Source organism: Salvelinus sp. IW2-2015, linkage group LG3 (genome assembly GCF_002910315.2).
Source record: "Salvelinus sp. IW2-2015 linkage group LG3, ASM291031v2, whole genome shotgun sequence".
Classification (NCBI taxonomy): domain Eukaryota; kingdom Metazoa; phylum Chordata; class Actinopteri; order Salmoniformes; family Salmonidae; genus Salvelinus; species Salvelinus sp. IW2-2015.
The window spans coordinates 1,079,704-1,096,976 of NC_036840.1; the positions used below are offsets into that span (position 1 = coordinate 1,079,704).

At 40.7% G+C, this 17,273-nt stretch overlaps 1 protein-coding gene and 1 gene segment (V, D, J or C); one reads left to right on the forward strand and one right to left on the reverse strand.

Moving 5' to 3' along the window:
- Nucleotides 1-510: 510 nt before the first annotated feature.
- LOC111981958 (Ig kappa-b4 chain C region-like) lies at nucleotides 511-1,602 on the reverse strand (the record flags this gene model as incomplete). The annotated part of the segment is given in 1 exon segment: nucleotides 511-1,602. A coding segment is annotated over 1 exon segment (336 nt), but the record flags the coding sequence as incomplete, so codon positions are not given.
- A 1,890-nt stretch (nucleotides 1,603-3,492) lies between these two features.
- On the forward strand, nucleotides 3,493-13,373 carry LOC111981802 (zinc finger protein 260). The gene is made up of 8 exons (XM_024013250.2): nucleotides 3,493-3,612; nucleotides 5,569-5,771; nucleotides 6,589-6,690; nucleotides 6,808-6,903; nucleotides 7,736-7,846; nucleotides 8,062-8,182; nucleotides 8,374-8,643; nucleotides 11,896-13,373. The coding sequence occupies exons 1-8, from the start codon at nucleotides 3,600-3,602 to the stop codon at nucleotides 12,786-12,788; spliced, it is 1,809 nt and encodes a 602-aa protein (XP_023869018.1). The 5' UTR covers nucleotides 3,493-3,599; the 3' UTR covers nucleotides 12,789-13,373.
- Nucleotides 13,374-17,273: the final 3,900 nt, after the last annotated feature.

Sequence of the window (17,273 nt, forward strand, 5' to 3'; positions counted from 1 at the left end):
TTTTAATGAGCAGGTTACTGACTGTTAGATCTGTGAATGAGACATGATGCAGGGCTCAACCATCAGACACTTGTACACTACTGGTGGGAGGAGCTATATACAGTATCATCATAAAGTATAATAACCATTTTATCTGTCATTAATTGCATGGTGCCATATCTGTTATGTCTTCCTCCCTGAATCCACCATAAAGGTTAAAACCAGTCCACTCACTCATCTATCCCAGTCCAGGGTATTGGCAGTGGTCAACTGTTAGACTGGTAGCTGTGGGAGTAAAACTGAGATTTACATAGACAGGGCTGGGTGGTTCTGCTTGTCCCAGAATAGAGCAACACTGTCACCAGATGTTCACTCTGTTCCCAGGGGGTTGGAGGTAGAGAAGACTCTATCTTAAAGATGTGATACTTGTAATATTATTTTGACAACTTTTTAGATAAATACAGGAGTGGTCACATTGGTGACTCCAAGATATTGATCAAAAGTCTAATTTTTGAAATAGACAAGAAAAAGATTTGTTCCAAAGGGAAACCTTTATTTTCATCTATTCATCAAAGCATCAAAGCAAACATTCCTACAGTATCTAATAGTAATTAAACAGAACACATCACATCTAACACTGATACTGTCACATCCTGATCTGTTTCACCTGTCTTTGTGATTGTCTCCACCCCCCTCCAGGTGTCGCCCTTCTTCCCCATTATCCCCTGTGTATTTATACCTGTGTTCTCTGTTGGTCTGTTGCCAGTTTATCTTGTTTGTTTGAGTCAAATAGCGTTTTGTGTCTCAGCTCATGCTTTTTCTAGTCTCTCTTTTCTTGCCCTCCCGGTTTTGACCCTTGCCTTACCTGTCCTGACTCTGAGCCCGCCTGCCTGACCACTCTACCTGAGCCTGTCTGCTGACCAGTAGCTCTGCCCCCCTGGATTACCCAGACCCTGAGTCTGCCTGCTGTCCGGTACCGTTGCCCCACCTCTGGTTTTCTGACCCCTACCTGCCTTGACCTGTCTACTGTCTGCCCCTGTTGGAACATTCAACTATTGTTTATTCAAAGTGGTCTGCATCTGGGTCTTCCCTTCATACCTGATAGATACAACCTCAGTCTACAGAGAGGATTGACACATGAACTCAAGCAAAGCCCCCTGTTAGTCTACATGTCAGTGACCAATAAGACAGAGAACATCTGAACTCAGAAAAGAGTCCAAGCAAAGGAATCAGCAGGGGTGTTAAAGCAGAGGAACTCTCTCCACAGGGGTGTGTGACTGTGGGGTCCTACCCAGAACAGTCAGCCCTCCTCAGGGTCTTGGTGCCTGGGCTCTGGGATTTCTGCTGGGCTTCACAGGTCACCTCTCCTGCCTTGGTCCACTCCTGGGCAGTGAGAGTCAGGGTGCTGCTCCAGCTGTACAGGCCGTCCTTCTCCAGGACCCCGAGACTGGTCTCCTGCTTCTGGCTGGCTTCGTCCACTTTCCAGTTCATGGTCCAGTCTGAAGGGAAGCCCTTGTTGGCCAGACACGTCAGTGTGGCTGTTGTTGTACTGGACAGCTCCTCACTAGAGGGGGGCAGAACGGTGAGAGTGGGGGCACTGTTACCTGGAACAAACAGAACACATCAACTAAGTAACTACATCAAATACAGCTACACTAAGAGATTATCTTCAGCAAAGTACACATCAAAATAAAGTCAACTGAAAATGCCCTCTAAATATGAATGTAGAAGTCAGATAGTTTAAAAGATGTAGAGAAAACACTAAAGTAACATGATACAGTAGATGTACGAACCAAACAAGTAGAAAGTGGTTAAATAACTAGAGTTACTAGTCATACGATGTCAGTTACAGTGGGGCAAAAAAGTATTTAGTCAGCCACCAATTGTGCAAGTTCTCCCACTTAAAAATATGAGAGAGGCCTGTAATTTTCATCATAGGTACACTTCAACTATGACAGACAAAATGAGAAAAGAAAATCCAGAAAATCACATTGTACGATTTTTAATAAATTTATTTGCAAATTATGGTGGAAAATAAGTATTTGGTCAATAACAAAAGTTTCTCAATACTTTGTTATATACCCTTTGTTGGCAATGACAGAGGTCAAACGTTTTCTGTAAGTCTTCACAAGGTTTTCACACACTGTTGCTGGTATTTTGGCCCATTGCTCCATGCAGATCTCCTCTAGAGCAGTGATGTTTTGGGGCTGTTGCTGGGCAACACGGACTTTCAACTCCCTCCAAAGATTTTCTATGGGGTTGAGATCTGGAGACTGGCTAGGCCACTCCAGGACCTTGAAATGCTTCTTACGTAAAGTATTGAGAAACTTTTGTTATTGACCAAATACTTATTTTCCACCATAATTTGCAAATAAATTCATTAAAAATCCTACAAAGTGATTTTCTGGATTTTTTTCTTCTCATTTTGTCTGTCATAGTTGAAGTGTACCTATGATGAAAATTACAGGCCTCTCTCATCTTTTTAAGTGGGAGAACTTGCACAATTGGTGGCTGACTATATACTTTTTTGCCTCACTGTATACATGTTATACAGATATTGTTTAGGAATGGATCTGATCAGAATAGCCTACTCATATTCATAGTATTTGCAAAATATGACCATAGATGAGTTTTAATCACATGTAGATCATAAGGTCTGTTACAAACATTACTGAGACCTGTCTCTGTCCAGACTTAGATCTTAACAACATTCTCCGTCAGGGGGCGCTAACGTTCCGTTTTTGTCAGAGGAGCGAACAGAAACGGAACTGAGAATTCGGCTACCTATTGACCAAATGTTGTATCTTTAGATGAAACGACGAATTTGGTAATCTTCTCCTCCTCAAGCTTTTTTCACATTCACCTGAAACACTTTAATTGAAGGGAAAGTGCAAGTGGCCTTGGTATTCTTGAGTAGTCATGTTTGCGATTAGAGCTCTTGGTACGATTACACGTTACTTCCGTCTATAGCTGTTCTTGATCTAGCCACAGATAGAACAATGAGACAGATATTTCACCAGGTGGATAAATGTGAAGCATCCGCTTGGCATTTCCACTCACTACCAAATATGGTAGTTAGAAGAAGCCTAGTGACCGTCAGTGGGAGAAGATGGATTTTAGCCGAAATTCTGCACATTTTCTCATCGATAAAAACATTTGATCTCAATACAGTTTTCTGTTCCCAAAACTATAATCTGTTTCGAACAGAGTGGACTAAGGTTTGTAGACTTTACCCCATTTCTAAAACGTGCGTTGTTTTTAAGGAGTGACAATACCGAAATGAGTTATTACACAAGCACTTCACAGAGAAGGCGTTCCCTAACGGATATATGCAAATGTTACTAGAACGCGCCAATAGGATCTTGCTAGCTCGTGATTGGCTCTGCCTCATCTCCTTGCTTGTTCTGCCCACTATGACTAATTTGTTCCCATTGGAAACGACAGACTGTGGTCTGTCTTAGTTATTTAAAAAATCTTTGATCTTAGCTACAACACGGGAGACTTTTATTTTGAAGACTCATGATTTGTGGTCACAATAAACATTTTAACAAGCCTCCAAGCTAGCTACCTAACGTTAACATACCGTCGTAGCAGCAGTAGCAGCTTGTTTTGCTGGCGATATGGATTCAAAAGGTTTGTCTCTGGCGTTTATAAGTAATGTTTTCCTAAAATGCTTCAGCCAAAATGTATTTATGTTCAACATTAGAGGAGGAAAATGTGGGCAGTATGTAAAACAATATTTGGTTAAATTCACATAGCTAGTGACTAGCAGCTAGGCGTGCACTATCTGGGTAAAACCCATAGTGGAGTCAACACCTGTATGAAAGTGTTGCGACATAAAAGGTCTGCGATTCCTTCAGAACATTTCCATCGAAATGGACCCATGAGCACCAACATGTTAAGTTAATAGGAACATATCAATTTGAGTGTCATGAAAGCTAAGAGTCTATATTTTGGGGAAATTAAGTCATGATAGATACATTTTTCAACCATTTTCTATCTTCAAAATGAGTCATAAGTAAAGGCTTTGATTTCTGGATAAACTGATGGGGTCTTAGAAAAGGTGTCTTGGAAAATATCTAGCCTACCAGGAAAGTATTAGAAATACATCAAAACACAATCATGTTGACTTAAAGACCCCTGTCAGCTAATATCAACACTTATGTTTAGTTTTGAATAAATTATTTACCTTCTGTAAGTTTAAGAAATATTGCCTTGTAATTCTGTTACCAAAATCCCACATATATTTAAGATATTTTCTCATTTCTCTCCCTCGTGAGGATAATAATGAAAGTTCACTGAAGTAACAAGTAATGATAGACTTACCAATTTACTGATATTAAATTAATTATTAAGTGATTAAAACTTGTAATTCTATCACCAAATTGGTAATGAAATTACCCCAAAATCAGTAACAGAATTACTGCAACTCAATTGGCTACAATGGGAAATCATATTAGTCACAAAGCACAGTTGGTCACCTGCTACTGACCTCCCACTTGCGTACTGTTATGTTCAGATATCTGTTTTTTTGTTGTTTGTTTTGTCTTAGAACAGTCATGACTCTGGACAACACCTCTCCTTTTCTCACTCTCCAGTTAATGTGACCTCTCCCAGCTCTTACTGACACCTACCCATGAGCCCCCTCTTTTTCAATTTATTGTAACAAGCATCCTCAACCACTGAGCACCGACCAACACTGGACGTCCATGGACGTTGAAAAGTAGTTGATATTTGGTCAGTCCACCCTGGCCTTGACGTTAACAGGCGGACTGGATTGGAACAAATGGATAGCACAGTACAGTGTAGAGCACAGTACAATACTGAGTACAGTAAGTAGAGTACAGTACTGTGAGTAAAGCAGTACAGTGAGTAGAGCACAGTACAATACTGAGTAGAGTACAGTACTGTGAGTAAAGCAGTACAGTGTGTAGAGCACAGTACAATACTGGGTACAGTAAGTAGAGTACAGTACAATACAGTACTGTGAGTAAAGCAGTACAGTGAGTAGAGCACAGTACAATACTGAGTATAATATTGTACAGTAAAGAAAAGTAGAGTACAGTATATTGTACTGTACTGAAATATACTCTACTATACTGCACTGTACTGAATTATATTCTACTGTGCTGTATTGTACTGCGCTGTGATGTCTAAACTTGTAAAAGGAGAATGACATTAATATCCATAATTACACATTTCTGTGTAGTACAGTAATTCTGTTACCACGGAATCGCCCTTCATCCATTTTCAGTCATTTTAAAATAATTGTCTGTATGCCCATTTATTCTTGAACAATATAACTTATACATGCCTCATGAGCTTAGTTTAACTTAGCTACAGATTGTTACACCAGATAATGTAATTTAACCAAAGATTTTTGGTATCTATTACTGGGAGTTACAGGATAGGTACTGTTATGGTGTAGCACAGAGAATTTCCGACCAACCTTAGCTTGGCTATACGGTCTTCGTCCTGGATTCGCGGAAACAGGAGTCTCATAAAATGTCTGTCTAGTTGCAGGGGTCTGTATTAATTTGATGGTTGTAAGTTATGTTAACAAATTCCTCACTTTTGTTTTCATGACAGGTCTCAATCTCCCTCTATCCTCCTTGTGTCTCCTGGTTCCACCAATACGCTTGATGTCAGCATCCATGTGGCAAGTGGCTGAGCAGCGTAATGTGATGCAGTATGGGAAGCTGGAGGAGTTTGTGACTTTGGTGACAGAGATGGTTCCAGAGCTGCTAAGCTCCAGGCAGAGGACCCAACTCATTCTAGGACTGAGAGCAAGGGTGAGAGAGGTGGAAATGTTGAGGGTTGGGAGGATATAAAAGTGACCAATCCCACATTGAGATTCAGAACTTAGTTCCTCGTAAGCCCCTGGATCTTGAAGATCAGGGATTTAGACAGAAGATTGTTCTCTCACATTTTCATGATCAACTTCTGTTGTCATTGACTTCTTAGTTTGTGTCCCCTTTGTTTTAAATGGTCAGCTACCAGCTTCTTGATATGCCACACATGTCAGGTGGATGGATTATCTTGGCAAAGGAGAAATGCTCTAACAGGATGTAAACAAATTTGTGCACCAAATTTGAGAGAAATAAGCTTTATGTGCATATGGAACATTTCTGGGTTCTTTTATCTCAGCTCAGGGAACATGGGACCAACACTTTACATGTTGTGTTTATATTTTTGTTCAGTATACATTCATCACTGTTACAGTTGTTAATATGTATATTATTACTTTTTTTATTATAATTGTTATCATTTTTATTTCACTTGGTCCCCACACCCGCTCAATGGTAATTTAGTCTGCCTGCTGCTCCCCTATGGTCATTCCCCCTTTCCCCTCTAGTCTTTACTCTGCCTCCACCCCAATGGACATGTATAAATTCATCTCTGCTACGGTTGTTATTATGTATATAGGTCTATTTCTATTGTTTTTTTATGACCATTTTCATTATTTAATTTCATTTAGTCCTGCATGTTGGAGCTCGAAGCCTAAGATTTTCACTGAACCCTGCAATCACACCCGCTACCCTGTACATTAAACACTCTGAATGTGTAAGGTTTCCATTCCTGCATATTAAAGTGTGCCTGTTATTTCAGCTGGTTCTTGAGTTGTGCTGTGGTAAAGAGGACATGGTGGACCATCAAACCATCCAACGCCACTTGGATAGAATCCAGTCATGCACAGTAAAGCACAAAGCGGTAAGTTGTGTGCAATACACCACAGAGTATGTGGATTGTTAAATCTCTATCACAACATTTATCTTTTTGTAATTTTAGTTCTTAACTTACTTTTTGGGGGTGTAATTTCATGTTCAGAGCAAAAACAAGAGAGTGGAGGCATCAAAGTCTAACTTTGTGGAGCTGGTCCAAACCCTGCTGGAAGACCCAGCGAAGAGGGAACACTTTTTTCAGGTGAGATAATATCAAACATCTAACTTTTCACAATTGGGTAGTTCTGTGTCATAATCAAGCAAAAGTGTTGGATATGCCTGAAAAGCAAGCAGGCAGGCATGTGTAACAGTATAACTTTAGACCGTCCCCTCGCCCCGATACGGGCGCGAACCTCTGCACACATCAACTACAGTCACCCACGAAGCATCGTTACCCATCGCTCACAAAGCCGCGGCCCTTGCTGAGCAAGGGGAACCACTACTTCTAGGTTTCAGAGCAAGTGACGTGACCGACTGAAAGGCTGCTAGCGCGCACCACCGCTAACTAGCTAGCCATTTCACCTCCGTTACACTCACCCCCTTTCGACCTCCTCCTTTTCGCAGCAACCAGTGAACCGGGTCAACAGCATCAATGTAACAGTATAACTTTAGACCGTCCCCTCGCCCCGACACGGGCGCGAACCAGGGACCCTCTGCACTTATCAACTACAGTCACCCACGAAGCGTCGTTACCCTCGCCCACAAAGCCGCGGCCCTTGCAGAGCAAGGGGAACCACTACTTCTAGGTTTCAGAGCAAGTGACTTAACCGACTGAAAGGCTGCTAGCGCGCACCACCGCTAACTAGCTAGCCATTTCACATCCGTTACACATGCATCTGAAATTAAATGCAATGCTCCCAAGCATGTGATGTGTGTGCTATGTGTCAAGTTGGGTACTGTGACAAATATCAATAATAGTAGTGCAAATGGATAAAACAAGTATTTTATTAAACTAATACATATTGACGCTAACAGGTGTTGTAGGCAAGACCATTCACCTCACTGTGTAATGGCTCTCTACATTTTCATTAAAGGAGGTGTTCCCAGTGCAGTATGGTACTAAGTATGACACAGCACTGCAGATTCTGGTGTGGGAGTTCTTCTCCAGATTGGAGGAGCTGCTGCCGGTGCCCAGCTTTACACAGGTACTGATATGACTGCATCTTCATCCTGTCAATTCAAATGTGAAAAATGTTGCGTTTACAGTTATGAATGAATGAACCCCCTTTAATAGATGAATAAATGGACTGAACATCAACACGTTTCCAGTGGGTAGGAGTTAGGGGTTGATTTGGTATTGGACTGCACTCTCCTTTTCCATTTTCCATTTTAACTTTAAGTTTTCCTCTCGCACCCTCAGACAGCATCTTGTCTCAGCCTTGCCTTCTCTGACCTGGAGGAGTGTGTTCAGTCTGTCTCTGACCCTGAGCACCTGAAGACACTGCTACAGCATCAAAGACACCTTGGACACCTAAACAGAGGTAGGTAGCATCCAGGTTATCTATTTCGGCTGGGGTAAATTCTTTGAACTTCTTTAGATTTGATAGCATTTTCCACCAACGAAATGTGCCTTGTTTTGTTAAAGATGTCTTCACCTTCAATGTTGCACAAACTGTATTCACCTCCAAGGTATTACTAAATAAAATTGGTTTGGATTGTCCTTCTTTTCCAGATCATTTGTTCTACGACTCTGACACCATCCTGTCCGCTCTGTCCCTCACTTCCTTGGTAAACTCTAAACAAACTTCAGTGGAGGCTCGAGGTCGTGACTGTAGGAAGAAAGAACAGGAGGGTGGAGAAGAGTGGCGACCAGAAATCAGTTACAATGGAACCTATAAGGGAACTGATGAGGGCGTTGAACGACTTGAAGAGGCTGGTGAATCCAGTTCTGGACAGCAGAAACCAGGATCATCACTACACGCTCGTCCAGTGCCTGTAGACGGTAAGGACATTCGGAGCAGAGTACATTACATACATCTGTGCACTGTTCATGGCGATTGCCAAACTGTGTTATTGATAACTGGTTGTTATTACTAGTTGGAACAATATTAAGTTAAGCGATAGTGCTTTTTCCATTAGACTAGTCAGGCTACTTTTAGCTGCTGTTTCCATTGTGGCTATAGCTACTCCACCAGCAGAGCTTTATTTGAGCCGGATCCTGCCGGAACTGGAACCTGTTCTCCCGGATCCGGTACCTCTCGTGGCATGAAACATCATTTTCACTGTTTGCAATGTAGAAATTAAAATAAGAGTTAAATACGTTGACTATATTTTTTTTTGGGGGGGGGGTATTGGTACCCTAAAGCTAAGGATTTAATGGTTGAATTAAGTAAGACATTAATTCATATGACATGGATTCATTTTTAGCTCTAATTCTAGGTAACCAATGGTCAACTAAGATTCCAGATTGTAGATTTTAACAAGTTACACAGTTCAGTATTTCATAATATATTCCCTTCAGACCTGTGTTCAAATACTATTTGAAATCTTTTAAATATGTTTAGCGTTTGCTTTATGGGCGGGGTTTGCAGTTTTGTGACTATATTGGTTCCATTGTGAAATTATTTCAAATAGTAGGCTATGTGAAGTTGAAACCAGGTCTGCTTCTATAGCTGGTGGGGTAGTGGTTACTGTGGCTATCACAATTCCTAGAAGCCTACATGTTTCAAAATGTTACTACCACATTGTTGGGAAGTTGATGTGATGTAACAGTGAGTTGACCTCCTAGAAAAACGCATCTGCTTGAGATGCTCTTTGTTGAGTTCTTCTATGGGGGTGTATTTATTATGGATGAGTTGACTGTGGTCTGGCCACTGCATGCTGAAAATACCTATTATAATTGTGTCAGTCACGAGATGAAATAGAGAACCATCTGGGAAGATGCTGTGTAATCAGTCACCGCAGTAGTTTTGGAGTACATTTACAATGATAATTTGCTAGCTAGCCAGGGTTATGACAGTTGTTTGACAATATACTGTAACAGTTGACTGTGGTCCAGGGCCGGCTTGCCCTATATGCAGACCATGCACTACGCATAGCTGACTTTAAAAAATAAGGAAAACACTGTTGAGAGTTTGAATAGTAGAATTCCTGCATATTTCTTCCATGCCTTCTTCACCCTCTATGGGACAGAAGGCCACAATCCAACATGGATGACCAATATTCAGTATATCTTATATTGCTTGTTCAGCTGAAGCACTATACTGTACATACTGTACATGTAGCAGACATGAGTCAGGCTCATGGTCTCGTGATGAGGTAGCCCTGCCTCACCCTTAGCCTTAGAGAGAGTATTCTCTTGGTCTCACTGTCAAGGTGTTTGTTTCTCCTGTGGGAGACCCGGGTTCAGATCCCGCCCGTGACAGTAGCCGTACTTATTTTACCTTGCTGTAAAATCAACATGCCCTTCCTGGTGTTCTCCTGCCCCCACCAACGAGTTCAAACAGGAGAAGGGTATTATGTTTGCTCACCTTGTGGCAGGGGGTTTAGAACATCACAGATCTTAAAATCACATTTACACATTCATATTGAGTGCTTGGCACAATCCTACTTGGAGTGTGTCTTCAAGGAAAAGCATAGTAAACATACAAATTAACAAAAAGAAAGCTAAACAGCACATAGGACTTTTGAAAACAATAGTGATTTCTTTGGGATTTTGATTGCTGGAAATATACTAAAGCATTCTGAATACATTGGTGAATAGTTCAATGTGTGAATTAGGGTTTATTATTCTAGAAGTTATCAAGGTAGTGGTTAGAGGAGGGATGTCTGTCAAACCCATTTTGCCTTGGGAATGTCTTCATAGAGACTCCAAATGCGTTAATGGGATAATTTTACCAAAATGTAACACAATCTTAATGATTTTTGTTTAGTTTTTTATTTTGAAAGAAGTTGTCTGTCTTACAATTTTAGTACAAACATGACAGTGAGGCCTGTGAAGTAAATGTGTAAACATTTTCTAAAATCTCACACACTGCAATCCAACTTCTCTTGCGACAATATGACTTGAGATAAGATCTGTGTTTGACTTAAAACATTTAGGAACGTATTGCATTCATTATTTACTTAACACGGCTTTTCATAGAGCTTGTATTAAAACTCTACTCGACCACAACTACATTTCAAATTTGACCACGCTTTCATTTGAGGGGGCAGGTAGCCTAGTGGTTAGAGCATTGGGCCAGTAACCGAAAGGTTGCTAGATCAAATCCCCAAGCTGACAAGTTATAAATCTGTCGTTCTGCCCCTGAACAAGGCAGTTCCTAGGCCGTCATTGTAAATAAGAATTTGTTGTTATTTAGTTAAATAGTTAAATAAAATTGTAATGAGATTTTTGACAAGGATTACCTTTTTTTTGGAGGTCATTGCCTTGTCAAATACTATATACATATTGACAACAATCTGGGGGGAAAAATGTAAAATAGCAGGACTGATTATATACTGAACAAAAATATAAAGGCAACATGCAATAATTTCATTGATTGTACTGAGTTACAGGAAATCAGTCAATTGAAATAAATTCATTGGGCCCTAATCTATGGATTTCACATGACTAGGAATACAGAAATGCATCTGTTGGTCACAGATATAAAAGTTGCAATTGATAAAATGCAATTGTGTTCATTGTCCATAGCATATGCCTGCACATACCATAACTCCACAACCACCATAGGACCTCTGTTCATAACGTTGACATCAGAAAACCGCTCGCCCACACGATGCCATACACGTGGTTGGTAGTTGTGAGACCAGTTGGACGTACTGCCAAATTCTCTAAAATGACATTGGAGGCGGCTAATGGCAGCGAAATTAACATTCAATTCTCTGGCCACAGCTCTGGTGGACATTCCTGCAGTCAGCATGCCAATCACTCCCTCAACTTGAGACATCTGAGGCATTGTGTTGTGTGACAAACTGCACATTTTAGAGTGGTCTATTCTTGTCCCCAGCACAAGGTGCACCTGTGTAATGGTCATGCTATTTAATCAGCTTCTTGATATGCCACCCCTGTCAGGTGGATGCTCACTAACAGGGATGTAAACAAATTTGTGCACAACATTTGAGAGAAATAAGCGTTTTGTGCGTACGGAAAATGTCTGGGATCTTTTATTTCAGCTCATGAAAGATGGTAACAACATTTCATGTTGCGTTTATATTTTTGTTCAGTGTACTTCCATGTGCTTTTTACCTGCAGAACCGGATAGTGACATGCCCTCCCAGGTCTTCTCCTGCCCCCAGTGCCCATTCTCCCACAGGAGAGAGGTGAACCTTCAGCAGCACATCAGGAAGGAACATCTAACAGAGGAGGACAGCAGGAGCCTGGACTCTGGAGGAGCTGAGAACTCACTGCCGTCCAGTCAAACAATACAGAGACCCTCAATCAAGACAACCAAGAAGTACATCTGCTTTAAATGTGGAAAGGGTTTCAGAAGCCCATCGGACCTGAAACGACATAAGGGTGTTCACACAGACATGCAGCCGTTCCATTGCAACCAGTGTGATAAAAGATTCAAAGCGAAGGGTAGTCTAAAACAGCACCAACGAGTTCACTCAGGAGAAAGGCCTTATGATTGCTCACATTGTGGCAGGGGGTTTAGGACATCCGATATCTTAAAATCTCATTTACGCATTCATACTGGGGAGCGACCTTATGGGTGTACAATATGTGGGAAGAGATTTATTCAACGGCAAGTACTAACAAGACACATCAGGATGCACAGTGGAGAGAAACCATACTTGTGTAGCATTTGTGGAAAGACCTTCGCTTGCTCAGGGGAACTGATGGTACACTCAAGGATCCACACAGGGGAACGACCGTATCATTGTGAACAATGTGGGAATACTTTTAGTCTAGCAAGTAAACTGAAAGTGCATCAGCGAAGTCATACAGGCGAACGCCCATACCCCTGTACACAGTGCCCCAAAGGCTTCTCCACRTCCAKCAGACTAGTGAAYCACATGCGAATTCATACTGGYGAGAAACCTTACCCATGTGTAAAGTGTGGCAAAAGATTCTCTGAAAGGGGAAACATGAGAATACATCAACGAATGCATGAAAAAGAGAGAAAAGGTCGACAAATGTATTGATAAACCAACACTAAGCTGTTGAAATGTTATTTGGAGATTCTGCTCTATATTTACATTTAACATTTAAGTCATTTAGCTGACGCTCTTATCCAGAGCGACTTACAAATTGGAAAGTTCATACATATTCATCCTGGGGATTCATCCTGGGGATTCATCCTGGGGATTCATCCGTGGGGAATGAACCCACAACCCTGGCGTTGCAAGCGCCATGCTCTACCAACTGAGCCACACGGGACCACTATATAGTTCTCTGCTACATTTTCAGGTGATTATGACATGTTTGTAGATCTTCTAGTTTGTCATAATACCAGGCGGTGTAACTTACTTCAGAGATGATTGGCAAAATTTGTGTTCTAAATATTGTAACCATTATCTAAATATTGTAACCATTCTGTAAAATGTTAAAGTTATGTCTGGTTATATGCGAACAGATTTGATTTTACCCTGAAATAATTCCCTGAGTTCAATGCTTCCCATTTGGAAAACTAACAATGGGCAAAAACACTATTGTAAACCACATTTCTAATATAGCAGGACATCTTAAACAATACCCTCAAATAAAAAGTGTTTACACACTTGGCACCACCTAGTATCTGTTGTGTTGTTTCCTATCGACCCAAAAATATATTTAGATTATTTCAAAGTAATTGAACAATTGCTCAATTCTATTTAGCCTTTTTCCATTGTTGCTCACTCCACTCGTTAACTTCACTATATACAGTGCCTTCGGAAAGTATTCAGACCCCTTGACTTTTTCCACATTTTGTTATGTTACAGCCTTATTCTAAACTGGATTAAATTGTTATCTTTCCTTATCGGTTTTCGCTTTGTCATTATGGGGTATTGTGTGTAGATTGTTGAGTTTAAAAAAATGTGTATCCATTTTAGAATAAGGCTGTAATGTAACAAAATGTGTAAAAAGTAGAGGGGTCTGAATACTTTCTGAATGCACTGTAGGTGATTTGGTGGTAAACACAGATTCAATAAAAGCACCATTATTGTACTAACAAAGCTGGCTAGTGGTGTGTAGGGTCCAGTGATTTGTGGACATCTATCAGTTTTGCCTTTCTCCCAGTGGCATTTAATTCCTCCATGGAATTTACGGTGAGTTCCAAAAGTATTGGGACAGTGACACATTTTGTGTTGTTTTAGCTATGTACTCCAGCACTTTCGATTTGAAATGATACAATGACTATGAGGTTAAAGTGCAGACTGTCAGCTTTAATTTGAGGGTATTTACAGTTGAAGTCGGAAGTTTACATGAACTGAGTTTAATGTATTTGGATAAGGTGTTTCACAATTCCTGACATTTAATCCTAGTAAAAATTCCCTGTCTTAGGTCAGTTAGGATCACCACTTTATTTTAAGAATGTGAAATGTCCGAATAATAGTGGAGAGAATGATTTATTTCAGCTTTTATTTCTTTCATCACATTCCCAGTTGGTCAGAAGTTTACATACACTCAATTAGTATTTGGTAGCATTGCCTTTAAATTGTTTAACTTGGGTCAAACGCTTCAGTTAGCCTTCCACAAGCTTCCCACAATAAGTTGGGTGAATTTTGGCCCATTCTTCCTGACAGAGCTGGTTTACCTGAGTCAAGTGTGTAGGTCTCCTTGCTCGCACAAGCTTTTTCAGTTCTGCCCACACGTATTCTATTGGATTTCCTGACTGATGTCTGGAGATGTTGCTTCAATATATCCACATAATTTTCCTGCCTCATGATGCCATCTATTTTGTGAAGTGCACCAGTCCCTCCTGCAGTGAAGCACCCTCACAACATTATGCTGTCACCCTCGTACTTCACGGTTGGGATGGTTTTCTTCGGCTTGCAAGCCTCCCCATTTTTCCTCAACATAATAATGGTCATTATGGCCAAACAGTTCTATTTTTGTTTCATCAGACCAGAGGACATTTCTCCAAAAAGTACAAACTTTGTCCCCATGTGCAGTTGCAAACCGTAGTCTAGCTTTTTTTATGGTGGTTTTTGAGCAGTGGCTTCTTCCTTGCTGAGCGGCCTTTCAGGTTATGTCGATATAGGACTCGTTTTATTGTGGAAATAGATACTTTTGTACCTGTATCCTTCAGCATCTTCACAAGGTCCTTTGCTGTTCTGGGATTGATTTACACTTTTTGCACCAAAGTACGTTCATCTCAAGGAGACAGAACGCGTCTCCTTCCTGAGCGGTATGACGGCTGCATGGTCCCATGGTGTTTATACTTGCGTACTATTGTTTGTACAGATGAATGTGGTACCTTCAGGCATTTGGAAATTGCTCCCAAGGATGAACCAGACTTGTGTAGGTCTCAAAAAGAAATTCTGAGGTCTTGGCTGATTTTCTTTTGATTTTCCCATGATGTCAAGCAAAGGGGCACTGAGTTTGAAGGTAGGCCTTGAAATGCATCCACAGGTGCACCTCCAATTGACTCAAATGATGTCAATTAGCCTATCAGAAGCTTCTAAAGCCATGACATAATTTTCTGGATTTTTCCAAGCTGTTTAAAAGCATAGTCAACTTAGTGTATGTAAACTTCTGACCCACTGGAATTGTGATACAGTGAGTAATCAGTGAATACAGTGAAATAATCTGTAAACAATTGTTGGAAAAATTACTTGTGTCATGAGCAAAGTAGATATCCTAACCGACTTGCCAAAACTATAGTTTGTTAACAAGGAATTTGTGGAGTGGTTGAAAAACGAGTTTTAATGACTCCAACGTAAGTGTATGTAAACTTCCGACTTCAACTGTACATCCATATCGATTGAACCTTTTAGACATTACAGCACGTTTTTTACATAGTACCCCCATTTAGGGGACCAAAAGAATTAGGACAAATTCACTTACACTGAGTGTATAAAACATGAAAGACCCATTCCTAATGTTGAGTTGCTCTGAACTCTGGAGGAGCTGAGAACTAACTGCCATCCAATGAAACAGTAAAGAACTCCTCAGCCAGGACAACGAAGAAGTACATCTGCAAACAGTGTTCCACCAAAGGGCACATGAAAGAATGTAAACGTCTTCACACAGAGGAAAAGCTGTTTCATTGTAACCAGTGTGAGAAGAAATTCAAAAATCAAAGGGTACTTTAATACTGCACCAACGTGTCCACACAGGAGAAAGACCATATCTTTGCGCACATTTTGGCAGGGGGTTTATGACATCTGGGACCTTTAACTTCCGATATACTTACTCATACTGGGGAGAGACCATTCACCTGTTCTATATGTGGGAGGAGATTTATCCAACAGCAATTACTAACACACCACCTCAGGATGCATACAGGAGAGAAATCATACTTACTGTATGTAGCATTTGTAGAAATACATTTTATTCCTCAGGGGCCTTGTTGGTACACTCATGAACACACACGGGTAAATGCCCCCACAGATGTCAACTTTGTGGGAAGATGTTTAGAATGTATTGGATACTCGTGTTGCAGCGAAGGACTCACACAGGCGAGCTCCCATTCCCCTGCTCTCATTGTGAAAAACGCTTAATCTCAAAAGCACCCTTAGATGACATGCTTATTCATACTGGAGAGAAACCTCACCCGTGTCTGTGGGAAGCGGTCTAATTTGAGAATCCATAAATAAAACTCATAGGCCATAGTTCAGGTAGTTGTCTTGTTTCGAACACAACATTTCTTCATAGATGTTCATTTTCATACTCTGTTTGACTCTCTCAAAGCCTTTTTTAAGTTCTTGGTTGTTTTTCATTTAAATATGGACTCAACCACAATCTTGTTTTTTTGTAACTTTGATGTGTCCATTGTTGAAAACCCTGGCCTGAAGAAATGGCCCATACAATCCAGGATGCTTGGGACGTCCCAACTCTGACGTTACCCCATTGAAATTTAAATTGGTATGGGTTAAGGTTAGGGTTATGTAGGGATTAAAGTTTGGGTTAGGGTTTAGGGTAGGGATGTCCCAAGTATCCCAGATAGCACTTACCCTGGACACATGTGTATGTGAAGGCAGATATTTGTATGAAGGAGTCTTTATTTTAACTTTCATTGTTAGACATATGAACAATCTAGATAGTTGTATCAATATGCTTGTGTCAACTTCCAGGGATACTCACACGCTCTTCCTAAAGGTGTGCATACACATGTGAAATAGGGGCCTCCCTATCTTTCTATTCTGGTTAGAGACAGTTTGCGCTGTTCTGTGAAGGGAGTAGTACACAGCGTTGTTTAAGATCTTCAGTTTCTTGGCAATTTCTTGCATGGAGTAGCCTTAATTTCTCAGAACAAGAATAGACTGACAATTTTCAGAAAAAAGTTATTTGTTTCTGGCCATTTTGAGCCTGTAATCGAATCCACAAATGCTGATACTCCAGATACTCAACTAGTCTAAAGAAGACCCGTTTTATTGCTTCTTTAATCCGAACAACAGTTTTCAGCTGTGCTAACATAATTGCAAAAGGGTTTTCTAATGATCAATTAGCCTTTTAAAATTATAAACTTGGATTAGCTAACACAA